The 17,561-nt window shown below is 30.7% G+C and overlaps 1 protein-coding gene and 1 long non-coding RNA gene across 18 annotated transcripts; both read right to left on the bottom strand.

Moving 5' to 3' along the window:
• Nucleotides 1–280: 280 nt before the first annotated feature.
• Nucleotides 281–7,300, bottom strand: LOC105628630 (3-oxo-5-alpha-steroid 4-dehydrogenase family protein). Of its 17 annotated transcripts, none has more exons than XM_037639328.2 (10): nt 7,069–7,288; nt 6,190–6,272; nt 5,371–5,420; nt 5,024–5,124; nt 4,202–4,587; nt 3,647–3,993; nt 2,736–2,967; nt 1,882–1,980; nt 1,639–1,710; nt 281–695 (listed from the first exon to the last, which is right to left on the bottom strand). In XM_037639328.2, the coding sequence occupies exons 5-10, from the start codon at nt 4,355–4,357 to the stop codon at nt 591–593; spliced, it is 1,011 nt and encodes a 336-aa protein (XP_037495256.1). In that variant the 5' UTR covers nt 4,358–4,587; nt 5,024–5,124; nt 5,371–5,420; nt 6,190–6,272; nt 7,069–7,288; the 3' UTR covers nt 281–590. The 17 variants fall into 17 exon arrangements, with proteins under 17 accessions (XP_037495256.1, XP_089576353.1, XP_089576352.1 ...); XM_089720227.1 differs by having other exon boundaries at nt 6,190–6,258; XM_089720226.1 differs by lacking the exon at nt 5,024–5,124.
• Nucleotides 7,301–8,285: 985 nt separating this feature from the next.
• LOC149496667 (uncharacterized) lies at nt 8,286–11,761 on the bottom strand. Its single transcript, XR_016320461.1, has 2 exons — nt 11,519–11,761; nt 8,286–10,673 (listed from the first exon to the last, which is right to left on the bottom strand). It is a non-coding gene; the product is annotated as an uncharacterized LOC149496667 (long non-coding RNA).
• Nucleotides 11,762–17,561: the final 5,800 nt, after the last annotated feature.

Raw genomic sequence — 17,561 nt, 5'->3', positions numbered from 1 at the left:
CAAATAAAATAAGAATAAACTATACTTGGGCCTCGTTCCTTTTTTTTTAAGAAAAGAAATTACTGCCATTGGTAAAACACATTTTTTGAGGGAAAATATTAATTTCTTGAATGGAAAAACCTAATTGAAAATTTAAATAAGTACTAGAAACGTAGTTGATTTTTAAAAAATAAAGACAAATATTATTTTAATAAAAAATTAAGAAATAAAAAATATTAGTAAAATATAATTTAGGACCCAAAGTATACTTTACCCATAAAATAATATTATGAACATAGGATGAATAAAATATTATTTTTTACTGCCACAGAGTGAAATTGAATTCTACGTTTGTAGCTGAATTTATAACAGAGAAAGGTTAAGTAGCAATTCAGTTGAAAGATACAAAAGCTCTAACATTCTAATTATACAGCGAAAATCTCAAAATCGCAGCACTAGAACCTAACTATTATTTACTGTACATCTCCTTCAAATGCTAACCAAAAGGTCATTTTTCAGCTTCACATATTGATCAGGACAAAAGTTTGCCCTTCCTCGGAAAATATCTTCAACAACTACAGTTATTCCGATGGCAGTATGTAGTATGCATCTTAGTACACAAATGGAAGTATGGCCCGTCGATTTCGTGGATAGTTGTCAAATTTGTGGAGGTACCACCTATGCGTCTCAGCTGCTGCAAATGCAAGATTAGCCACCTGAAAATATTGAAGCAAACGATTTGACGAAGCCGAAAAGGCAAGGATAAAAAGAAAAGAAAAGGAATAATAGCCAATTTACTTGTTTAGTTAGATAAAAAAAGGTCAGATTTGACCTTTTACACCAATTTGGGCTCCGAACCTGTTTAAAATGATTAATAATATCATATTTAACCTTTTAGACCAATTTACCCTTCAAACTTATTTTGATTTTACAAATTAATGAACTGATTCAATTTAACAAGATGACTTTTATACCTTCTTGTTTTGCGCTCAATGCATCTACATCAAACTTTTGTAACACTTTTAAACATAATTTTAAAATCCATAAATGTAGCATTTCTTCTAACACATTAAATTTACAAAAGGTGGTATAACTTTAATAAATTTACAAAAGATGCAGTATAATAATCTATTTAACATGAGAAATGGATAGATTTCATATACAATAGATGTTCAAATTAATATATATTTTATGAAATCAAAATCATGAATCAAGGTGAAGAGAGTTACAATATACTTAATATATCATTTTCTTCTATTTCATATTTAATTTATTTTTGTTAATAAACTATATGGTCCAATCCTGACTATAATTTTAATAAATATCAATACAAGGATTCTCATATTGTAAATATAGTGAAAAATCAAGAGCTAAATTGACCCAAAATAGAAATATCATATTTTTAATCATTTTAAATAAATTCACAGATTAAATTGACCCAAAATGTTAAATCTGATCCTAAATAATTTTAAACAAGTTTAGGTGGTTAAATTGGCCGAAAAGATCAAATACAATCCTTTTTATCTTGTTAAACAAATTCAAGAGCCAAATTGGACTGTACTCCGAAAAGAGAATGATTGGAAATAGAATAAGCAGCAAGGAGTTTCCTTAAAAATTACCACAAATAGAATAAGAAGCCATGTTATGAAGTCATATTACCACAAATAGAAGAAGAAGCCATATTATGAAGTCAGTGCCTCCACTTGCAATCAACATACCTAAATATATTATCTGCACAGTAACAAATGAGATAATGAGTGTTTGTACTGACTTGCAGCTGATTCAATTATATGCCCATATTGATAACAAAATCATAACCCAACACATGCCGGTGCGTCTCAGTGTGTGTGTGTGTGTGTGTGTGAGAGAGAGAGAGAGAGAGAGAGAGAGAGAGAGAGATACCATCTCAGCCAAGTAGTGTGGACTTGAAACTATTTCAAACCAATCACCACGAGGAATTCCATATTCTTCATTTTGTTCTCTATCTTCTCGCAAAGAGCCCTGAAGAGCAACAAATTCAGTTAGAAACTAAACATAAATATTAACAAATTCCATAAGAAAGATGCTAGGATATGAAGTTAAGAATGTATATTTGCAAGGTGAAAGGAGGAGAAACTGGATATTCTCAATGGGACATCAAAACATGTTGTCAATGTTTATTTTGAGTTCTAAGAACTGCAATAAGCAAAAGTAACATAGCAAACTAATTTAGTTCATATATCAAAGCAAGCTGTCCCCACCAATATTAAAAATGTCTTCAAGTGAAAACTTCGTCATTTCAATGCTGTCCATTTTTTTCTAGTCTTAAATTATTAAGACAGTATGATGCCATTGAAGCCGAACTTTTAGATAAGTTTTACACTTCAATAAAAAGATAACCCTGTTATTTTGTACATAGCAAGTGCTAAGATGGATGAGAAGAGTCGCTACAGGTGAAAGCATATAATTTAGTTACATTTTCATGATATGAATTCAGACATACATGCTAAAGTAAAATGAAGTTAATATAATCATAATCAACTAGGTATTATCACTCTGTATTCATGAAACTATGGTCCATTTGTATATTAAATAGCCTATAGCAGTTCTAGCGCATTAGCAATACATTCCACAGAAAATTTGTTCAACATACAAAGTTTTTCCTTTTTTTTTTTTTTTTTTTTTTAAGTTGGAGTTATGAGTTTTATATTTGAATGTTAAACTAGTTATCTTTGCTGAGACAAGTTACAAAGGAGAGATGTCAAGAGTGGAACTACCAAGATTGCATGACATCGGAGTTGATGCAACCACCCCCAAGCAAATATAGCAGCACCAACCCAGTGGCACCAACCAAGCTTGACAAAAGGCTTCACTAATCTCCACCAATCAAAATCCACAGCTACTGTCTGTTGGTTTTTAACATTCGCCTCAATCATTTGATATGCTGCAAAGTTAAAAGCCTCGAATGCACATGAGTAGCATAGTGTCAAAGGTGCTACTGTATAGAAGCTGCCAATAAACAATTACATTAATAGAAAATAAGGTGAACAAATGGATACTCCATAGTCTAACAATGACGAGATATACTCAATGAAAAAGTAACAAAAACAAAATCTAGAGATGTAATCAGGCTGAATTGAATCAATAAAGTTTGCTTAGCTTGAATTTAACACGATTCAGACTCAAGTTGAGATTTATACTCAATATTGATTCCAATGAATGCTCGAAATGCTCAAGCTTGACTTGATCACCATTAAAAAATAAAATGAACCTTACTTATCAGTCATCACTGTTAAAATAAATCTTGATAAACTCCAGTGAGCTCAAATTGGAACTTGAGTTGGTATTATTGTTCAAATATTATATAATGATAAAATATATTTAAAATTTACAAAAATTTAAATACTCAGTCAGAGTCAGGAGCCATTTTAGGCAAATTCTCATGTACTCAAAAGCTCCATTCAACTCGGTACTAGAGTTTGACTTGACTAAAACCAAGCAGAATTTGTATATTTTACAAGCCCAGCCGAGTAGCTCACCATTCATGAGTAATTTGACTCATTTTTTACATACCTATCAAATCAAATCCTATAAAAATAAATAGGATTTAGAAATAACTAAACACAAGTAGCTTCAAAAAGAAACTTCTAAGTGATAGACAAAGAAACTTAAATCTTGAGAAACTCACAAAAGGCCCACTAGATAGCCAAAAATATGCATTCGAGCTGAAGAGCTGTACTTCAAGACATAAACTGTCTCATAAAGGCGCCTCAAGACTTGCATTTCCATTAATAAAAGCAGAAACACAGATATCCAGATTTTGTGCCTGTATGCTAAGGTGGGGAAATGAGACACGTGCAAGGAATATATCTGTGAACCTCCAACCAATTGACTAGCTGCTGTAGAGTAATCCAATGAGCCAGAATCCAAGGAAGCCAATTTATATGCATAACCCCAAATTATGATCAGCAAAAAAGTTGTCAACGCAACACCCACCAAGTAAAAGTGCAGGAAGAATCTTTGAGGAACTGTGAACTTTAGCAAAATAAATAAAAAAAAAAAAAACAATTAAAGATAATAATAATATTAGTTTAAAAATAATCGCTGAATTGGAGCCTACTTCTCATATACATTTGAATTCAGATATACATATAGAAAAACAATTGAAACTCATTTCATTTGGAAGCATAAATTGGAAGAATTAAAAATACTCAATTAGAGATTTTGATTCTTTTGCACTTACATGAGATGATGGTTGCATAGTCTTGCCCCTTCTAGAAAATCCCAAAAGAAGTTGATGGAAAGAGTTTAGGCGAGAAGAAGGGAATGAAGCAATTAATATGGGTAAAGTTGCAGAAATCCATGCTGCTCGTAGAAGCCAATCAAGGCGAATATCCATTGCTCGATAATCTACACTAATATATCGACTATCTATCAATGATAACAGAGAATACTATACAGGTAGCCCAATAACATCCCTGTGGGCAAGAACATGAAGGCAGCCTTTTATTCTTTGCTTTAGTAGCAGCCCACGAGTCCTAAGACGTGGCGTGTTTCTAGGACTTAACATTTGCCTTGCCCAGTGAGGTTTGTTTTCATCCAAACAAGCGAAGAGATGCCCACGCGTTGCTGCAGATTTATAATTCTATTCATAATGTACTTTTGACCATTGGAATGAACATACAGATTAGTACATACATGATAAATGCATTCATTTTATATACACACAAATGCATAAATATTTATAAGTATTTAATTTGTTAAAATATTATTAAAAAAAGGAATAATTTCACTTTCTCCATCATTCTTATTTTTCTTTTACATTTCCATTCCACAAAAAGTTTAATATAGAATGGTTTACAGGTCATAGATTCCGACTTTTTCTTTTATTATTTCTCAAGACTCATTGTTCATCGTATAATCAAAATACTAAACATATTCAATAATGCATAAAAAAATCACATATAATTAGAGTTTCAAAGTGCAGAATTAAGTTGTTCTTACTATTTGTTAACCATCATTGCTAGAAAAAAAAAAAGGAAAAAGAAAAAATTGTTCAATGTACCTGTTGTTGTCTTCTTAGACTAAACAAATCCAATATGAATGCAACACACCTTAGTTTTCTCCCAGTTTAGAAACTACCACAGGAACTGTTCTAACACTAACCTGAAATAAGCTTAAATGTCTGAAACATTCTATTGAAATTTTACTAACCTTGAGAAGTAAAAATAAATAAATAAATTATCTGCTTGAATGGTCAATTCTTGGCTGCAGATTAAGTGAAGTTTTCAAAAAGATGAATGCAAATAAAATAGAAAATTATAAAAAGGAAAAAAATTAAGTGAGAAAAACAAATTATGTTTTCAATGTCAAAAAATGTAATTAGAGAAGAATAAGCACTTGTGTTCTCACTTTTGTTTCTTTTGATTGAATCTTAGTGTCGGTTATCAAATTTTCGACAACTGCAATAAAAAATAATGCAATTAACAAAATTCTTTTTAGTAATAAAAGAAATTTTTTAAAATAACTAAAATAAAAAAATAGAAAAATGAATAATAAAAAGTATTATTAATCATTCTATTTAACAATAAAGGAAAAAACATTATATGAAATAGATTTTTAGAAACTTCTAAACTTATCTTTCATCCATATAATTCACAACTTTGTAAAACTTAATAAATATAGCATCCAATGACAAACCAATGTGTACATAAATAACTAACAAATCTCAATGGCCAAAGTTATTAACAAATATGGTATACTTGTTTCTTATGCAGCTTTTATTTTGTTATTTATACATGTGGAACCAAAGGTCGCCAACTATCTCCAGATGCAAGTAAACATCGTCCTATCCCTCTCATATTTTCAAAACCATAGAAGCTAATCTACAATCTCCTACCAGTTTTATACTAAAACCTTCAATTATATTTTCAAAGTTCTCTGGAACTCTATTTTATAGACAGAGCATAAGTCATTTGCCATTAAGTTAACAATATCCAAAACCATTCTGAAATCATCTTTTTCCTCAACTGTAAACAATCTGCAACTTCAATTCTTTTAACGTATCCATATTCATTTTAAAAAAGGCAATAAGAACTCAGACAATACAACTCAAATAATTGTATTATCAGATTAGGAAAGGCCACATGGGGATGGTAGACATAAAAAAGATGAGCCTAATTAAAGAGATGCAGGTATGCCATTCCACTAGAAAATTGATGTGACCCTTACATGTGAATGGATTAGAAATGGTATCTACTTTCCCAGTTGAGAGTCTAGGGTTGGCAGCGGGGCAGGTACCTGCAAGAAATAAACTACCCGAATCCGAACCCGTTATTAATTTAAGTACCCGAATCCGTTAAGGAATAAACTAATAATACCCAAACCTGTCCCAAATACCTGCATACTACCCAAATCCGTTTAAATACCCGTCTAATCACAAATTTATTCAATCCATGAAACCCGAATCCGAACCCGAAGTGCAACAAAAAAAATACACAAAAAATACATTAAAATTCAACTTCAAAATAATAAAACAACTTAACCTGTAATATTCAAAATAATAAAACAAATTTAACCTACAATATTCTCAATCAACAGTACATAGTAATATTAAAATAGAACAAAAGAATTGAAATTCAAAACAATATCTCAATTCTCAATTAAACTATTTGACAATCAAACATCTATTAAAATTCAATAAGAATAATATCAACCAGAAACTATAAACTAATTAAAATATAATATTTTTAGAAGGCATCAACATATTTGTCTCATTTTTGTTACTATCTTCACAATCTATACTCTCAAATGTTGACATTATATCCTACGAAATAAAATCTATGTTTAGATACAATATATTTAATATGACAATTACATGCAAATAATCTCATTCTCAGTATCTCTAGACAATCTTAATCATTATTAACAAACCAAACATATCAGATTTCACTTAACAGACCACGAATTGGCTTAACCCATAAATTAATTCAACAATTCCTCCTCTTCGTCTGTTCATATGTGTTCATATAAAAAAAGAAAAAGGAAAAGGGACGACGCAAAACGAAAAAAAAAAAACTGAGAATGAAAAAAAAAAAAAAAAGAACGAACCTGGCACTTCTACGCTTGAAGAGCACGACTGCTGCGGAGGCGATGGCCAAGAACGAAAGCAACGGAAGGTGTAAGGAAAGACTGGCTGTCTGAGTGCAGAAAACGAGTTGCGCAGGAAGGGTGGGAGCAGAAAATACGTGTGACTTGAGTTGAGTTTGAGAGAACTTTCTGTTTGTATGATTAAAATGCAAACCTAGGCTAAAACGACGTAGTTTTGTTCATGGATTCATTTAAACCTCCTACATCAAAACTACGTCGTTTTGAAGGTTTAATAGCTACTTTTGTCATTTTTATTATTAAAGTTATTATTATTCTTATTATTATTAGTTATTAATTAAACGGCTATAATCATACTTCAATATTATAGTAATTGTAACAACAAAATATCATGTAAAGTATTAAATTTAATATTTTTTTATTAGAGAATATACTTAGTAGGTTATAATTAATTATGGTTATTATAATCCTTAATCTATATACACTAGACTTCTAAGTATCATTATACTAATAAATATGATGATACTAATAAAAAAAAATCAAAAGACATTTAACTAAGATCCAATTATAATTATGTTATAAGTTCATTATGATATTTTATATGAGTCATATTTCAATTTACTAAAAATATATCTAAATTTCATATTCCATGTGAGTCTTATTTTAAATTAAGATCTAATTATAATTATCATTAGAAGTTTACTAGTGATGTTGATAAATAGCTTTAAAAATTTTTAATTATAATATTATTAGCATTTGACCCGATCATTAACTTTTTATTTTAATAAATTTCATAATTATCAAACTATAAAAATTCAATTAAATTACTAAGACATGGCATGAATACTATATATAATTTATTTAATATATTTTATGAAAAAAAAAACTAAATTCAATTTATTAAGATATTATAATTTAATGCATGTAATTTTTTAAAATTTAACTATAAATAAGATTATATTACTATCTAATAATATTTTATTCATATAATATATTTTATGAAAAAATACTAAGTTCAATTTATTAAGATATTATAATTTAATGTATGTAATTTTTTTAAAATTTATAAATAAGATTATATTACTATTAAATAATATTTTATTTATTAGTAAGTATTTAAAATATAAATTACTATAATTACCAATATATATTTTTTGCGAATATATTATTCAAGAATATTAAGTAGCTTCAGTGTAAAGTAACACTTGGGATAAACAATAGATACTCCTATGTTATTGGTTCATATTACTAATCATCATAAAAGCGAGGGCAACAGGACCGGTACCTACCTGAACCCGATCCGAGTAATAGATGGTATCTATGAATTAACTTTGACTCTTAATTTCCATTTCTAAGAACTAGAACACTTTCAGTCTTCCCATTACCTTTTTTACGAACTTTTATTTTCATTTCTCCTAGGTTTATACTTTTATGAATTGGAACTTTGATATTCTTTCTTTTAGGTTTAATTCCAATATCCATAGGCTTCAGAAGGACTCGGCTTCGAAGTCTATTTTCCTATCTGTGTCGATCAATAATTCGAGTATCAAGTAATGTCGGATTGCAAATTCTAATATACATTTTCAATCTACGCATTAAACGTGTCATTACATACAGTTGCAGTTTCCGGTCACCGGAGTGTTGGGAAAATCGTTATTTTCCCGCCCTTCGGATTGGCTTCGAGCAGGAACAAATGAGAAAATAAAATAATGATTGAGAAATTAAAGAGAATAAATAACACGATAATTTAACGTGGAAAACTCTCCAAGTGGAGAAAAACCACGGCCGTTGCCAAATGACAATCAAGAAAAATATTCACTATGCGGCAAATTGTTACAACCACAATTACAAAATATTTTTCTACTCGACACTCTCAAAACACCTCAAATATTTTATACTCCAAGAGACTTGCTCTAAATCCCTAATATAAAACACATTCAAGTATTTTTGGTGTGATTAGAAACCTAAACATTGGCTTCCTTTTATAGCCAATCCCAAGTCCCTCAAAACTCAATCTCCCCGATGTGGGATTGAGCACAACCAATTTTTTATATATTTTTTTTCTTTTGTTTTCAACAAAGGAGGCTAACAATCTCCACCTCGAAAATAAAATAAAATAAAAACACAACATTGTCTGCTACTGACAATCATAATTCTTATCGTCAAAAATCATCATACTCCACCATAAAAGAATATCGCCACTTGGAACCACTTTACCGACTCCAAGAATTTTCCATCGGCCATGTCGGATCCCGCTAATAGTTTATGGTGCAACCCTCTTGTTGACTTTTCCGAGAGTTCATTAGCCATCAACATAATTTTTTCCACCACACACTTTGCATCAACTGTCAACCAATGTCGTGCACATTTCCGTGGACCAGCTACCAATAATCCGTCCTCTTCCATGGCATCTCAATGGGTAGCAATCATGCCATGAGGACACACATCTCTCAATTACAGAGAGATCACATCATCTCCTTCGCCACAGGAGATCACATTGGCAGCAACAACGTTAGAGCTTCTAGCCGAATCAGCTCCACCGTTCGGGCAATCCTTCCTCACGTGTCCAGTTTGACCATAAACCCAGCAGACAACCTTCCTCTTTCCGGAGCTTTTATTCTTTTTCCTGGTACCGACAAATAAAGCTGAATCCTCATATGATTTATTTTTCATTTCATTCAGTCTTCTCTCCTCAGTAATGAGCTTACTAACCACATCCGCATACACCACTTTCTTACTACCATATTTCATAACAGGTTTCATGTGCTCATATGTCGAAGGAATTGACAGGATGAGTTGGAAAGCTTTATCTTCATCTTCGGTTTGCACTCCAAGAGTTTCCAATTCAGAGACGATGCCGTTAAGAACACTCAGGTGATCTGACAGCTTTGTACCTTCCGCCATTTTCAACGTATGAAATTGCTCCTTCAAATATAATCTGTTGGATATATTTTTTCCCTAGTACAATTCTTCCAGTTTCTCCCACAATTCCTTTGTCGTAGACAATCCAAGCACATTAGCAAGAACATTTTTTGCTAGACACATGCGAATTTGACTTGCCGCTTTGATATCCAGCTCCTCCCATTCTTCATCGCTAATCTTAGATTTTTCTGTGTCTCTACTGCCACTGTCTTTTCCTGAATTCTTTCCGCTGACTGGTTTATCCTGTAAAACCTTATGCAGTCCAGACTGAATCAACACGTCTTTGACTTGCACTTGCCACAGTGCAAAATTCAGTCTCCCGTCAAAATTCAGTCTCACTTCAATAATTATCGTTAGGACCTTCACATCTCATAGCCGACATGCTTACTTGTGCTTATAATAGTGAACCCAATAATTAATGAAGTAAACTGATTCGGCAATACCCAGGAAAGATCACAATGATCTCCTAGACAATATTACCATTCCACGTAAAATCTCAGTTGGACGGAGGGATCACAAGTGGTCCCACTTAAAATCCGGCCTTCTAGATAGAAGTTACGTGCACGGTATATTATCAGAACTTTCGTATTAGAATAACTTCAATAATTATCGTTAGGACCTTCACCACCGGTACTCAAGCACACCAAAACAAAGCTCCACCCGCTTCAAGACTTCCAAAACTCTACCTGCTTTTAAAATAAAATAATTTCTAACAACAGTATTTCTGATGTGGAAGATCAGACTAAGCCGCAACTACAGTGCATACTTATAATTTAAATTACAAGAAATTATTTTAACACTAAAAGCTCCGCCTAACAGCTAGGCTCTAATACTGCTTGTTGAGAAAATCGCTATTTTCTCGCCTTTCGGATCGGTTTCAAGCAGGAACAAATGAGAAAATAAAATAATGACTAAGAAATTAAAGAGAATAAATAACACAATAATTTAACGTGAAAAACTCCTCAAGTGGAGAAAAACCACGGCCGTTGCCCAACGACAATCAAGAAAAATATTCACTATGCGGCAAATTGTTACAACCATAATTACAAAATATTTTTCTACTCAACACTCTCAAAACACCTCAAATATTTTATACTCCAAGGGACTCCAAGAGACTTGCTCTAAATCCCTAATATAAAACACATTCAAATACTTTTGGTGTGATTAGAAACCTAAACATTGGCTTCCTAGCAAATCCCAAGTCCCTCAAAACTCAATCTTCCCGATGTGGGATGGAGCACAACCAATTTTTTATTTTTTATTTTTTCTTTTGTTTTCAACAAAGGAGGCTAACACGGAGCTGCCGTCCATGGTGGATGGCAGAATTTATCATCGTTTACACAATAGTTGTAGTTTTTCATGTAGAGCCCAATTTCCAAATCAATTTCACCATCAAAGGCCTAATTTTATCAAAACCCCAAACTTTCTATCTCAAAACCTAAGTTATTAATCTCTTCTAATTTCCTCAAACAAGTTCAATTAATTCAAGAATACATTATAGCAAAGGGTTGAGAATCGATTTTCGACTCACCTAATTGGAGGAGATCACAGGAGAAACTCAAGCTCGCCGGAAAATCAAAGAAGGAAAGCTGTCGAAGGAGACAGCAATGTTGCAAGAGAGAGAGAGAGAGAGAGAGTTTCGCGTGCAACAGGCTCCTTTTGGCTAATGGAAGGCCGAAGTTGCAGTTGCGTCGATGGAGAAGCGAATCACCGCCTGGAGTCGGCCGTTGAGTTTGATTGATAGCAGGAATACGAAGAAGAGTTTCAATTGAGTTTGACGGCATCGTTTCGACTATGGAAAAAAGAAAGCAAATGCTGGAGTAAAACGGCACCGTCCCTGTATTAATTTTTTGCGGTTTATGATGTTGGCGTGTCAGACATACATGACGTTCATCCGGCGTCAGAATGGATTCATATACGCAAAAGTAAGCAGATTTTTAACAAAGGCTAGAATTCAACAATAAAATAAAACTAATATACTAATTGCAAAAATTAAAGAAATAGGCTAAAATTGCGAAATTCGCTTAACGTACAAGTTTTTTTTAAACATTAATCCTAATTAATAATATAATTATTAAGATAATTATTAATTAATGAATTTTGATTAAGAGAAACTGAGAATTCCAACTCAATTGTTTTTTTCTTTTCTTTCTACTTCCTTTTGGAATGAATTAGATGGCCTCGGTCACTTTGGCCTCGGTCACTTTGCCAAATAAGCCCAACAATATGAGTTCCGATATATGATTTTAGTTGGGCCTGCCTGCAAGTATCTTATTTATTACATTCGTTAGATTTATATATAGAATGTTGTTTTTATTTTCAAGAAAATATTTAACTAGTCCTTCAGATTTTAGAAATTTAAAATTGCTTGAGGTGAGGACCATTTGTCTTGTCTGGCTAGGGCCCTGTTCAACCGAAGTATTTGAAACAGTATTTAGTATTTTGATCGGATTAAAATACTATTTTAATTAATTATAATTTTTGATAATATAATATTTATGATAGCCTATAGTTTGAAGAAGTGTTTCATGAAACGTTATCTTTATTACAATTTAATTTTTTATAAATTTTGTATGGTACCTATATCCATCAATTATTTTTACCTTATTATTCACTTTCATATCTTTTTTATCTCTTTATATTAAATAAATAATCAAACAGTTATTTTATCAAACACTTTTACTCTAAAAGTTCTATAAACAATTAATCAATAACAATAAATATCTAACAGCTAATCGCTAATAAAACTGTTGACAGCTATTAAATAGAGAATAACTGCTAGAACAGTTAAAATTTGCCCAAGACGGCATAAGTAATGGAAATAATTTGGAAAAAGAAAGGAAAAAGATGATGTGGAGGGGTTTGTTGTCTTTTTCACTGAAATTTAATAGAAAAAAATAATATTTTTTTATAGGGTGGCCAAAGAGTTAAACGGAATTAAATTTCAGGATGTGATAACTATTTATCAAAATACAAGGGAAAGTGGTTAATTTTGTGAAACATCGGAGTGAATAAATATTCTTCCTTTATTTACATTGAAATAGGAGGATTTGTAAATGAGGAAAGTCATTATTCAATGTTAGGTTTATTCGGTAAAATTAAATATTTTGGTGGCTGTTAGCTATTTTAATCAAGTAGCTTTTCATGAAACACTAAAATCTAAATGTTACACGAGTAGTTAACTTTTTGTAAACGTTACATTAACCTTTAAAATTTAGTTCAAAATTTAGTTCAAATGTTATGTTACTGAGAATAGTGTTTAATTAAAACACTAAAAGCTACTCAAAAAGCTGTTGCCAAACACAGCCGTTATATAAAGAGTAAAATTATTTATCAACTGAATTTATATATATATATATATATATAAAACTAAAATTATTCATACATATAATTAAAATAAATTGAAAATATTATATTTAATAATTAAATTTTACTACAATATTAATTTTATCAAATAGTTAAAATAAAATATTGTATTATAATATTGTAAATAAAATAAACAATAAAAACGTTAAATAATGATAATTATTTCTGCACTAACAATATTTCAGTATTTTCAATAAATTTCATGATACATATAATGAATATATTTTCTTTAACTTTATAAAAAGGTGAAAGAGTGGATACAATTATTTTTATAAATAAAAACAAAATATTTAATTGGAGAAAAAAATTCTATAAAATAAAAAGAGAAACTTATTGGATAAATTGGAATTATAATTTTCATTGATCAGTGTAAAAATTAAATAAGAAGTAATATAATAACTGTGTAAATATAATCATTATAAGATATTGAAATAAATAATTTTTTAAAGTAATTTATTGGATTTAATACTACAAAAAATTTTTCAAAAAATATTTTAGCAATTAAATTGATTTTTAAGTAATTTACTTGGATTTAATACTAAAAAATATATTTTAGCAATTAAATTGACCCATTTAAATCAGTTGACCTTTGTACAAGTTGCAAGGCTACTGGTTCGACCGGCCAGGTCAACTAATTTTCATTGGTTTCTAGTAATCATGGAGTTAAAGATAGAACAGACTTGGTCTAATTTCGAGTTTCTATTTTATAGATTGAATTGATAGCGTAAGTCTGAATCCTAAAACATAAATATTTATCACATTTAAAATTTTACACCTGTTTAATTATAAATTTAATATCTCTAACTCTTTAATTTTTTTTTTATATATCTCAACAGAAAACGTTTATAATCAAATATTTAAATTTCAAATACGTTTTCAATTAGGTGTTTTCATCCTATGCAATAAGCCGAGATACAAATAGAACAAAAAGAGTTCACTGAAAAATTTAAAAAAAGCCACATAGGAGGACATTAAGATCGCCACATTGGTCCACGTGTACAAAACGCGATTGAGTTTTATCTTTTCCTAATTTCACGTGTACAAAGCATCAGTCGCTCTATTCACAACGAGAGATGGAACCAAAAGGCCACCAAAATAAATGCTTTGACAAAAAAATAATTAACAATTTTAGGAGTTTCTTGGATCCCTTTACTTCACCAGCTTCAAAACCCACGCAGCATCCGAAGCATTTGCAGACTGGCCCAGATCTGCGTCCACTGGCCCAAAGAGTTCTTCTTGCTTAATTTCTCAAACAACCTTTACACGCAAATCACTGCCCGATTCGATTCTCTCCATCGGAGGCTCTTCCTCACATACTCTTTTCCGTACCTTCTTCTGTAATAGAGTCCAGAACAGGTCGGAGTAAAGGTTCGAGTGGTTCGCAGGCTTCAAAATCCAGATCGGTACTAGATCCTCTTGGAGACCCGAATCCAAACCTACACATTCTAAGAAGCAAACTCTCCTCTTGCAGTTAATGCATTCTTGCACAGCTGAGTTCGATAACGCGCAGGATGCAACCAACAGTCAAAAACGGCATGAGCAAACTCACACGCATCACCTTTCTTACAATTGCCCTTTCGAAAATCAGGATAAGCAATACCAGAGTAGTGATACGGATTTAGTTCCCTTCGATGGCGAAATAGCGCACATAAAGGGGAAAAGTCATTGAAATTGGTCAAATATTGGCGAAGCCTATAAAGAGAAACAAATTGATCAGTGAATCTGAAGCGCTTGAAGAGGATGTGAAGAACATAAAATTAAAGAGAGGGGTTTTGCAACTGGAGCTAATAAGAATGGTGTTGAGAAGAGAAGTAGAGAAGAGAATTGTTGCTGTTGGCATTGGATTGGATCCCTAATTTTCCATTGTTGAACAAGGATGCAAGAGTGTTTATTGCAAGGCTAGTTTAGTAATCTACATTTTTCAGTCCACTGACAGTAACTAATCACCAACTGACAACTCAATATTCATTTCCACATAAGCAAAAAGTCCAGCTTAGGACAACACCTCCGTCCTATTTGGATTTTTGGCTTGCCTCGTTGGATAAAAACACCTTATTGAAAATATTTTTTGCGGTTTAAATACTTAATTATGTATTTTTCCATTGAAACACTAAAATAGAAAAAATTAGAGAATTAGTACACCAAATTTATTAAGCCATTTACATTTCTTAAGAAAATCATTAAATTTTATTAAGTCATAATAAATTATTTAATAAATTAACTATATTATCATTAATTTAATATATTCAAACACGAAACTTTTGAGAAACTGAAGCATAAATTGTTGGTCATATACAATGATAAACATGGAAAGAATTATTACTTCTTGAAATCATATATGTAACAAGTATTTTGAAATAATTATTTAAAATCGGAGGTAGTATAACTTTGTTAAATATTTCATTCCAATATCTCAACTTTATTTTTATCAATCAAGTTTTTAAACTGATAATATTCTTTTTCCATATTATGAAAACGGGCCACATTTATGTACCAGATGCTCGTAAAAAAGTTTAGAATATCAAATATAAATGAAAGAATAGGATGCAATATCATGCTATTTCAGTAAAGAAATTTTATCAAATTTGATAATCTAAAGTCTCTAATCCAAAGAATCAACAACCTGTATATTAAATCTTGAACTACTAATAAAAAAACGTCGCCAATGCACATAAAAACTCATCAACAATGAAGAATAACTCCTTAAATCACATGATTCTACTAAAAGGTATCAAAAGATTTATTCCACACGTAACAGATTTGAAAATTTATTAAAATAAAATAAAGAAAAATGATGAAAAAGAACCAAAAGAAACTATTGTCAATCTAAGAAGCCAGTCAACAGTGGCTTCGAGAGATTAGGTCTACAAAAGCACCAAAAGAGAAAGAAGAAGCGAGAGATAAGTAGTGCTCCAATTTTGAAATTTGTGTAACAAAAATTTAGAAAATTAAAATAGAAAAACTAACAGAATTGGAACACAAACTATGTAATTATTCTTACACCCAATATATATATATATATAATTATAGTTATATAAACAGTATATATTTGTATTAATTTGAAGTGTAATATATTAATATTTTTATATAATTAAAAATAAAAGAAAAATTATAAAAATAATAGTAAAGAAAAACTAGTGGGGATTGAAAATCACGAGTTCTTCATATTGAGAAAGATAAGAAATACTAGAATAGTCTCAACCCTTATTCCCGTGCTTACGTTTAGCCTGGTTACCATCTCTAAATTTGACCCAACTCGTTAGATGAACACGGCTGATAATAAGTTTAGATTTGTATCCCTTTTTTAATGTTAAAAAAAATTATTAAAATGGTATAATATATGTTGACTATGCGGGTACCATATCCAGAATTTTATGTAATGAGTATTGACATTTAAGTAGGAGCAAACCTAAGACAATTATTTTGGAAGAGCTTAACGAAATTTCTTAAACTTTTAGGAGTCAAATATAATTTTTCTATGTTTTGAAGTATCAGAATGTAATTTCTCATAAAATTATTCTTTAGGCCCCTTAGGTCAAAATGGAGCTCCGCCGGCGACGTTAGGTACAAACACGATTATAAATCACAGTTTCAGTTTTAAAGTAGTGGATTTCAATTTTAAGAACAGTGGAATGGTTCAACTGTAATTTTTTTTTTGGACTTTCCATAAATATTTCAACACCCATTTTTTTAAACGAGACTAATCTTATTCAGGGTTATGGCTATCCTTCTAAGTTTTTTTTTTTTTTTTTTTTACGCTTTCAGAAATCATTTGTTGAACTCAATCATATTTTACAACATGAATTACTTTTTATAGATATATTCAGTTTCAGTTTTGATAATTTAAATCCAGTTTAATTTTAAACGGTGAAGTAGGCTGAAGTTAATAAAATTCACAAACAAAAAGTTTTACTTTTATTACAAAATACCGGCATGTTAGTAGATTAATTATGGCTTGTGAATGTTTGATTTAACCATAACAAATAGTTTATGGATTATATGAAAACGTGCGAATGCTTAAGATTTAATACATTGTGATTAAGTTTCGGATAAAAAGACATTTAATTACATGATTTTGTTACTTTCATCATTGTATTATTTTTGAAAACTCAGTGCAAAATGGAGTTATTTTGCAAACCCCAGAAGTTAACTTTATGGCATTTTGTAATTGATTAATACTTATTAGGGTTTTTATTATAATCATGAAT

Source organism: Jatropha curcas, chromosome 4 (genome assembly GCF_041381405.1).
Source record: "Jatropha curcas cultivar XTBG-Jc1 chromosome 4, XTBG_Jcur_1.0, whole genome shotgun sequence".
In the NCBI taxonomy this organism is placed as follows: domain Eukaryota; kingdom Viridiplantae; phylum Streptophyta; class Magnoliopsida; order Malpighiales; family Euphorbiaceae; genus Jatropha; species Jatropha curcas.
Note: the sequence above shows the minus strand (reverse complement) of the source record. Positions and strands in the feature narration are given on the sequence as shown.